This window comes from Vigna unguiculata, chromosome 7 (assembly GCF_037176805.1).
Source record: "Vigna unguiculata cultivar grain cowpea cultivar isolate G323 ecotype 2 chromosome 7, ASM3717680v1, whole genome shotgun sequence".
Classification (NCBI taxonomy): Eukaryota; Viridiplantae; Streptophyta; class Magnoliopsida; order Fabales; family Fabaceae; genus Vigna; species Vigna unguiculata.
Window position 1 is genome coordinate 33,884,356 of NC_140798.1, and position 10,039 is coordinate 33,894,394.

The 10,039-nt window shown below is 35.1% G+C and overlaps 1 protein-coding gene across 1 annotated transcript; it reads right to left on the reverse strand.

Moving 5' to 3' along the window:
- Positions 1-898: 898 nt before the first annotated feature.
- EDR1 (Protein kinase superfamily protein) lies at positions 899-9,699 on the reverse strand. Its single transcript, XM_028079011.2, has 13 exons — positions 9,025-9,699; positions 7,697-8,104; positions 6,977-7,080; positions 5,738-6,837; positions 5,346-5,386; positions 4,599-4,667; positions 4,244-4,344; positions 4,017-4,095; positions 3,836-3,934; positions 2,872-2,940; positions 2,714-2,763; positions 1,573-1,749; positions 899-1,459 (listed from the first exon to the last, which is right to left on the reverse strand). The coding sequence occupies exons 1-13, from the start codon at positions 9,484-9,486 to the stop codon at positions 1,324-1,326; spliced, it is 2,895 nt and encodes a 964-aa protein (XP_027934812.1). The 5' UTR covers positions 9,487-9,699; the 3' UTR covers positions 899-1,323.
- Between the last annotated feature and the right edge of the window lie 340 nt (positions 9,700-10,039).

Consider the following 10,039-nt stretch of genomic DNA (forward strand, 5'->3'; position numbering starts at 1 on the left):
GCTTCCCTCAGTTTTAGATCCTAGTGTTTATCACAATAAGCTCGAGTGATCTAAATTTAAAAATAATTTGTCTTATATCTTTTCTTAAAAAAAAAAAAGTTTGTAAGTCTACATACAATACTTTGTTTGCAAGGCAATCCATTTTAGTTCAGTATTTTTATTATCAAAACTTCTATTATATGTATACACATTTTTCTTTTAAAAAATATATTTATTCTAACAACATTTAAGCAATTAAGAGATTTCTTTTTTCAAATTGTAAAAATTAAAAAAAGTTTTAAATTTATTTAGAAAACCGTCAATAAATGTATGCCAAATTTGAAAGAATAAAAACATATTTAAGAGAAAAACGGATAATACAAATACTTTCAAAATACTGTATTTTTAAATATTTTATTAGCTACATTCATATGAAAGAAAAATACACTAATGTTCATGGACAATGCATTCATACATAATACAAACACAATTAATAGTTATACAAGCCTAAACTCTTTAAGAGAAACTTAAAATGTAGTTTAGGGACTTTTACTGATTTCAATAATTTTACAACTATAGTTCTAATTTTTTAAAAATATACAATTTTAACTTATTTCCAATTTGACATGCTGTTATTTTGATTCATTAACATTCTCATTAAAAAAATAGCATTATAAAGTAGCTGTATTTAAATTTTAAAAATTGAAAATGATGAAAATCAAAATTATAATTCAACCAAAAACATTGAACAGCTTCCCTCGCTAGATATGGTATGAATTACTTATCGACAAACAAATGGCAGAATAAGAGAATTAACAAAATCAACGTATATGGCATCAATGCTGCGATTGCGTAAATGCTTTGGTCGGTGGAGAAGGAGGAATTGACAAGTAAAGGGTGGAATCCTTTCGGAGGTATAGACAAATAAAAAAGCATACGGCTAATTATTCTTACTTGCTAGCAAAATGACTCCTGATGAAAATATTTATCACGAATAATAAGGTTAACACACTAGCGCAAAAATACGTTAACTTGAGCATGGTACACGGTCAAATTCTAGACAATCCCGATGAAACGTACCTTTTGCAAAGTATAGAAATTTCTGCTTGTGAAGTACAGTAATTTACATATTACCGAGTTTTAGTTCCTCGGACAAGCTATCACAACAAATACAAAATGGCTCTCTGCAGTTGTTTGGCCGCAGTGAAGTTGCAGTTGATATTTCCCTCAACACAAACATTTGCCGTTACAAGTTTCGATTTTTTTTTTTCCTTTTTATTTGTTACCTTTATACGCACATAACTATGCAGAATGGCTACTTATTCACACTTGAGGCGAGAGTTTTCATGGGGTGGAATTTACAGAAATCTCCTGCGGCACGAGTGGAGGTACCTGGTCTTGATGCGATGGGATAACCAGACGCTGAAGAGGCTTTAGAGCCACTGTCAGTTGTGCAAACGAGGGCCGCAAATTTGGATCCCTGTCACAGGGAGAGGGAAAATAAGTCTAATTGCAAAATTTCCACAAATCATTTAATGATGTGTAGAAGGAGAAGAAAAGGAATAAATCAAATTTAAAGCTGAACATGCTTACTGTTGCCAACACTCCCAGATTATTCTTGCAACTATAGGATCGACTTCCTTAGGAATTTCAAGTCTACGATTTTGGAAACCAACAGCACCAACAACTTGCATAGGATTCATTCCAGTCCACGGCAACCTTAATGTAGCAAGTTCCCATAGGATGACTCCAAAACTATAAACATCGCATCTGTATTTGATATGATGATTAATAGAGATGCATTCAATAGACAGCAATAAAAGAAACAAGCAAATATTTGAATCTAAATACATGTTCAAAATGTTAAATAAGGATCATAAATTTCCAGACTTTTGCTTCTAAAACTGTTATAGCCATGTCTACCAGGCGCTAAGTTTTATAATTACAGATAAAAGTAAAAATGCGCTTTTTATGAATGGAGAAAACAATTCAGTAATTGAACACAACAACGAAATATGGGTTAAGAATGTTTTTCATCAAGCGAAAATATGTAAAGAGGGCCTAGCAGATAGGGGTGTGATGTTCATCGGTTTGGATCAACCCGATAATCCAAACCAAACCAATTAAACTGGTTAAGATTTTAACTCAAATTCAATCCGAACCAAACCAATCAAGTCTTATGTTCATTAGTTTATGTATTGGATTTATGATTTACAAATCCAAAAAACCTGAACCAAACCAAATTATATATGTTTCTTATTAATATTAACTATATATGAAATTTCATATATGATTATATAATTCTTTTTTATAACTTTTGCCATGACTTTGTTGATGTAAGTCAATTACTTACAATACAAAAATGTGGCTTATCACTTTTAATCATAGAATTAAGCGCAACTTTTTTAATAAAATTATGCGTTTTTCCTATTTCTCAAATAGAATTTTGTATATCTGGATATCATTGGATCCAGTTGAACTAAACCGCACCAATTCATTCTTTCATCAGACTTGGTTTGATTTGAATTTATTTTATTTATTTTTTAAATCTGAGCTAATGAAAATTGATTGGTTTGGACTTGATTTCCTCCCAAATCCAATCCCAATTGACCTAGGAATACATCCACCAGCAGAGTGAAGCAACTATGGACAAGCATGGATTACACAAATACGATATGAAATGATAATGACAATCAAGAATAAGAAAGACCTTCATCTCAAATTAATAACTCACTTTTCATTTGAGGGTTCATTGCGGAGAACTTCAGGAGCCATCCACTCCGGCTAATATATCGAAAAAATAATGTCAGTGAAATGTAAAAGGCAGATAAGACACGCTGCATGTGCGTAAGAAAAGACCTATACATAATACAGATTTTCCCAAATTCTCACCGTTCCAGCAGTTGACTTGGATGACAAAAAAGTGTTGTGCTTCAACCTTGACAACCCAAAATCGCATACCTGTAGAAAGAAAGGCTTACTTACAACTAACATAGCCAATAAGATCATACAAAATAAACAATAACTCAGCAATTGACGAATACATAATTCAAGAAATATGTTCGAAAAAAATAATACCCACAAAATTATCCTTCACATTGTAAACCCACATTTGCCATATGATTACAACTGTTCAAAACCCAAGCAAGCCTGACCAAACCCAAGCAACCCAACTACAATACTGATCTGGTTTTGTTTTCTGTATCTGGTTGGGTTTATTCAAAATCCAAATATCAGTTTGAGTTGGCTAAGACTATTAAATTTCACAACTGTTGTAACACAAAAATCTGTTTTTCACTCGTAAGACTACACAATTTCAACAAGACATCATCATCAAGTTGTTGTCGTTATTATTATTATATTTGCCATATATGGTACCTCCTATATACAACTAACTAGCCTTATATACTCACCAATTTATTAAGTTGACCATACACAAGTTTAACATGAAACAAAATTGACCATTTAGGTGGATGTGGACTTCCACATGTTCATCTCTCCAATTTCAGAAGTTGATAGTTGGCAGAAACAACACATTGCATATAGTAGCATGTGTTTACATTACATCACCCTTCGTATAATATACCAAGACTGGACTTACAAAATATCATGAAAATAGAATGCTTTCTATGTAACGTGATCAGAAATGAAATCCAAAAAAAAAAAAAACATGCAGGTTGCACAAATAATCAGATAACTATACTCAAACACCATGTTTTTCAAACCAATCTAGTTGACTTCACTAAACTAATGAACAGATACATTTAATATAGCAGAAAAAGAATTCAGGAGCCTATACAAATGAAAAACAATGACAAACAAGGCAAAGGGACAGTATGAGTTGTCAATCATATACCTTAACATTCCAGTTCTTATCAACCAAAAGATTTGGAGACTTTAGATCTCGGTGAACAATTATAGGTGTGCTGGTGTGTAAGCAATTCATGCCCCTAGCCTGTAAATTTGGAGCGTTCAAAATGTGAAAGTTTATTGGTATAAATGATGGTTGAAAAGGGAGAAGTGTAATTATTTCATACCACGTCCAAAGCCATTTTTATTCTTCGTTTCTCATCGATCTGACAATTAGGGCGATGAAGTAATCTGTACAAGCTTCCTCTGCAAAATGGACATCAGTAACAATGGTGAGGCATGTAAACGTGGAAAGAGTAAAATGGGAAACAGCTAAGGATTCCAAGGACAAATAATATGGTCAACAGGTAATTATTATTTTATAAAAATGACATAATGGAAAAAAGTTATATACCTTGGTAAATACTCTGAAATGATTGAGAGATTAGGAGGACGAGTAACAGCACCCATAAAAAGAACAATATTTGGATGACGTAACCTACGCATTATCCGTACCTTGCAGCAAAAAGGATGGAAAACAGATTAATTTTGGCCTTTAAAAAGGTCAAATGGATCCTTAACCATGAAACCACTGCCTACCAAGTTAACTTGTTATTTTTCCCTATTGGTATTTATGCTCAAATCTTCTATGTAGTTTTAAATTGAAAGTAACAAAATTATTTTCTTTAAATTGGCAAGTGTACACTATCTCTTTTCATTTCTCTCATACAAATAAAATAAGCAAAACAGAAAACAAAATTAGTACTTACTTCTCTTTTGAATTCAGACAATGCAGCACCTGAAAAGTCCTGATCCAAAAATTTCTTTACAGCAACCTCCTGATATTTCAACAGTGGATCATGATTTAGAAAATCAGAGACATAAATCTTTATGTTTTGGTTAAAACTTCTGAAATTAAGAAACTGGGAGTTATGATTTTGAGACTTCAGTAGCCTAAAAGAGATCATCAGCTTTTTCATCTTTTTCCTTTTCTTTCCTTCGGATGTTTTGGCAAAATTTAACAAGGGTCTAGTATATAAACTCCCCAAACTCTTACTGATTATTGGGTGTTGATCTTGTGCTTTAGTTTTAGCAGAAGTTAAATTGAATTAGTTAGTAACGCAATCATGTTTATTAAATTGTTGTTGATGATGACACTAAAATGAAGACACATTATATGAAAACATAATCCCAACTCAGCAATAATTCTATTCTCATTTTTTAACCCATTTACTGTAGTATTAAGCATCCATCTCACTTCACAAGAATGACGAGTTACTAGGCATATAGACAACTACAGAAACTACATAACATCTACCCATTTTTGAAGAATGTTATCTAAATGACCTGATCAGGTAATATCTTTATATTAATTAGCGAGATCACTTTTACATTTGAATAATGCAGATAGAAGTTCAGAATAACCATCACTAAGAATATGACAATATAAGAATTTTCCAATTCAATCTATAACAATAATATTCCCAACAAATATGAAAAGGAATTCAAGAACTCACTGTGCCATTCATGTCGGCATGGTATACCTCACCGTATGAACCTATTAGAAAGAAAGGATGAACATATATATTAAAAAAAACTCAGAAACAAGTGGAATACTTAAAGCACACTACCAGCCTCCCCAACTATCACATATAAAATGGTATTGCGCATGTAAAAAATATAAAATATTGAAAAGTTAATTGAGCTTGACATAACCATGTTTGCACAAATAGAAATAAAAATAAAATAATCAATTTAAAAATAGGGTGGAGATTACTGCTAGATTAATGATTGATTTGCATCAATTGGGAGCCCCAGTAAATCAAATAGTAAATCAGAGCACTGTCCAATTTTCAGTAAATATTAAGGACGCTTCAAGAAGAAAATGAAAGCAAATCATGTACATTACCTATACCAATTCTTTCACCAAGAAAAAGATCCTCCCATGGAATCTCACATTCACCAACATCTACATCATCCAATATTTGATCCACCCTGTTTGTGATGGAATCAATTGATGAGCTAGGACTCTCTGGTTCCTTTAGTTTGAAATTGTTTCCCAGGAATCTGTCATAAGTATGCTTCCTCCGGTCGTGATGTCTGATTTCGGCATTATCAGGTTCTCTAACTGCCTCCACCATGAAGTTTTGAGAATTTTCCAGACCCCCCTGGCCAAAATCAGCATTGAGATCCTCAATCTGGTTCAGTTCAGGTACAGATGATGAAACTGAACCAGTAACATGTGCCAAAGTTTGAACATTTACATCATTATTTAAATTTGAATTATATAATGGTTTGGAACTATGGTCAACATTTTCAGATGTAGAAGAACCATTGGAAACAAACAAGGGAGGTTTGTACTCATTAGGGTTATAATTAGTTTTCCTGGGGTCTTCATTGTAGGCATGACGGTTCTTCTTCGTCAGTAGTACTGGGGGCCGACCAGAAACAGTGTTATTAGGTTTAATTTCTACGGGTTTGTTAAGCCCAGAGGCCTTCCCCATTCCTTTTATTTGGAATGGGTTAAGATCTGCAAAAAGGTTTCGAGAGTCATTGGAGCTGTTTTGAGTATATGGTACAACATTGACATTAAGTCTCGTCCCATCACCAATTGTATTCATTCCGAGGGTCCCTTTGTACAGAGAAGTACCAGACAGAGCAGGCAAATTCTCCGGTTGATTAGGGGTCCCTCTATTAGAAGTTTTAGAAGGACCAACGCCAGTGTCCCTTCTCAAACCTATGTTTGAAGGCTCTGACTTCTCAAAATATGATTTTCCATTCCAACGCAGTGCATGATCTTTTATCACAGAATTTTGACTACTACCTTCACCAGGAGATGGTTGGATAGGTCTTGAGTAAGAAAACTCCTTATCCTTGGAGGAAGGTAAATTGGGTAAAATCTTGGGATTAAAAGCCTTGTTAAAGGCACTATCCTTGGTGCTCAAAATATCAGCTGGCATAAGTGGGATAAGTGTCCCTGGAGCAGCCATGAGATCAACCAAAAACTCCCTGAAAGCAGAGAAGGAGATATCAGAACCACATAAACTTTCTGGGTAAACTTATAGACATTTAATGATTGCATATGAGAAGCAAATGGACGCACAAATTAGTAAGATAACAGATACATGAAAATACAAAGATCCTTAACCTTTCACCCTCCAACTTTATAATGTTGACAGCATCATCCTCCACACCAGTGTAATGACTACCTTTTACCAGTCTACAAGGCATATTAATGTTGTCAGCTAATACCTGAATGCAGAAAAGAAACAAGTACATTATTACACAGGCAATAGATCAAGAAAAGTTATGCAAATCTTGATAAAATTCATAAAGAATTATAATATGATCCTCTAAAATGCACACAAAAATTACTGAAATTTAACTGGAAGATATATTCTCAAATATCGTATTTAAAACTAGCTTTGCAACTACATCACAACTAAGCCAAGGTTAAAAACCTAAAGAAGCTTTAGTCCTATTGATGAGCAAAGTGAGCCATAAGTTTAATGACTCAATCTTGATAAATGGAGCATGATTTCTCATTTTTTTCAGCTAAGCATACTTAGAGCAAATATACTTCTTAATGCAAGCTCAGGCTAGATTAGTAAGGGATATTTTATCAACATGAGTATTTTTAAAGAAAACTATCTGAAGTACATTTATTAATTTATTAATGTTTTCATTTCAAGAATATTATTGGGTGATATAATTATTTAATACTAATAGCAGATATCATGTTACACTTCTTTTTCTTTTAATGTAATTGTGTCTGATTTTTTTAGCAGATTATGACTGCATTAACCTGACAACAAATTACATTACGGCTAACTAGAATCTAATTACCAATAAAAGCCACAATACTAACCTTGAAAAGCAAAGCACGATGTCTAGAGAGCCCAATATTTAAGGACCCGAGAGGCAATACAATTGTGTGAAGATTTGTCCTTAACTCCGCTCTTGTTTCTGTCCATCTTGCTAACATAATACTAGCATCCTTTACAGGACCACCCATATGACTTGTAACAAGTTCAGCAAGCCTTTGTGCCAAACTAGTGACCGGGCAGTCTAATGCAATACATTGTGCAATTTGTATCAGTTCTTCAAGTGCAGGATCAATTGTTCTATTAACAATGACCACCTCAGAACCTCCAGGATTTGCTTCAAGATCCATTCGAGATGGCATCTTTCCTTGCATCACTGAATCATTAGAGGGCCCGTATACATCATAAAAACCATCTACTACTTTCTCCTCATAGTCAAGCACATTATATTCCTGATCAACAAAATAGGAATCAAAGATAATCAAAACAGATGCAGTTCAAGAAAGGTCACTAAACGGAAAGGTGAAAAAGCATCAATGGAGGTGAAACAAGTTTCATGTTCCTTAACTACATTTTATAATTTTATTATTTCTATCTTGGTGCTGAACAGATAAAAATAAATTTCAGCGACCATATTCACTTAATAAAAATAAAATTTCCAAGACAATGACAGAATAAGCAATACCATGTGATGAAGTGGGTGAGTGTGTAATAATGAGTATAAAGCATATACTTTTACAATTTTCTTCAAATTGCTATGCCGTAGAAAACTAAGGAATTTCATAACGATAGCCACAGAAAGTCATACACACACAACAGCTAACAACAATCAACTGCTGATTATGGCAGAAAATTCGTCGTATCATAGTGTAAAATGTAAACTGTCTAACCAAATGTTTGCCAGTGCATCAGTTTAATAACTCAATCACAAAAGTTCCTTGTTTTTTCAACATCAAGCACACAAATAAGCACCCGGTGATTCTAATAACAGCATCCCACGTTTAAAATTTCTAGGGGTATAGTGCAATTCTACAAAAACCACCCAAATATTCAACATCGTTTGACCACTGCTTGCCCTATCAATCAGATTCTACCGAAGTTCCGTCTACTTTCTGCAGATACCAAATTTTAACTCGCCGATCGAAAACGCATTTCGAACCTCACTGGAGTAGCTAGTCCTAGACACATTTAAAGCCCCGAATCTAATTTCCAATACACAACTGAAGTTACTGCAAGAACAAATAAATAAAAGTCTTTCTAGAGTGAAACCCACTCTGTATAAACCTCTACAATTCACAGCTTTGCCTCAATTAACCACAACGATAGAGCAACATTGCAATAAGTGGATTACAACAACTGAGTAAGACCTTACCCAGTACTGCCTCGACAGCGCCTCGGCCGCATCGTCCTTGTTCCTCGCCGAATCGATTCGAAGCCCTCCTAGACTCAACAGCGTCGCCGCGTGGATCTGATCCTTCTCAGGATCGTCGCGGAACTCCGAATTGGAAGCGCTGATAGCTAGGGCTAGCTGCACCTGAAACTCCTCCTCCGACGAGAAAAAGTCCTGCCGATTCACCACCGGACTCACGCCTCCGCCGGGAGAAACCAAGGCGGTGGAGGCCGACGCCGTGGCCGAGGCCGACGAGGGACTCGCAGGAGCGGCGCCGGAGCTTTGAGACTGATCGGCGGCGCATGACGGCGACGGCACAGGTGGCGAATTGTCATTGGATCGCTGAGGATCGTGGTTGCCACCTATATGAAGCTTCTTGAAGATGTTCTTCATCCTCTCTCTTTTCTCCCCCGTTGGCTTTTCCTTCTTCACTCTCTCACTCATCAAAGCAGCTCAGAAAGAAATTGAAGTCACTTTCCAATTCTAAATAGCAATCGAAATATCTTTCCCTGATTTTCAATTCACCAGTCGATTCCTTTTCTCGCCGATTTCTTTTCTCTTCAACTTTCTCCCCTTTTTCTTCGTTTTTTCTGTGCGGGGTTGCCTTCGAGGGTCAAGGGACTCCAAGGGATAAAAGTGTTAGGAGGGAAAAACTTGGGCGAGTAGAACAAGCGTTGGAAAGGCCGGTAATCAAATGGCCTTCGGGTTGCATTAATTTACGAAAATGACATGCACACTTGGATACGCTACGATCACCGCGCTATATGAACGCGTCGATTCGATGTTGACATGGGAACCTACGTGTCTCCTCAATAGTCTACGTGGAGCTCTCAACTTCTCTTAACTCCGCTTCTTCATTTATACATGTTTTTTCCTTCATCTATAATCATTCAATTTTACTTCGTTTTCTCTTTTCACAATCATTTTTGTCATTTATAGAGATAAATTTCCCTAATATTTCACAATTTTTTTGTTATTTCTATGTTCGTCTTGATTC

Bases quoted from the DNA above. Each gene is read 5' to 3' on its own strand.
- EDR1 (XM_028079011.2), bottom strand. From the start codon at position 9,486: ATGAGTGAGAGAGTGAAGAAGGAAAAGCCAACGGGGGAGAAAAGAGAG. The intron at 7,081-7,696 runs GTTAGTATTGTG...TTCTGCATTCAG, and splicing joins ATCGTGCTTTGCTTTTCAAG to GTATTAGCTGACAACATTAA. The intron at 4,345-4,598 runs GTAAGTACTAAT...TTTTGCTGCAAG, and splicing joins TGTCTGAATTCAAAAGAGAA to GTACGGATAATGCGTAGGTT.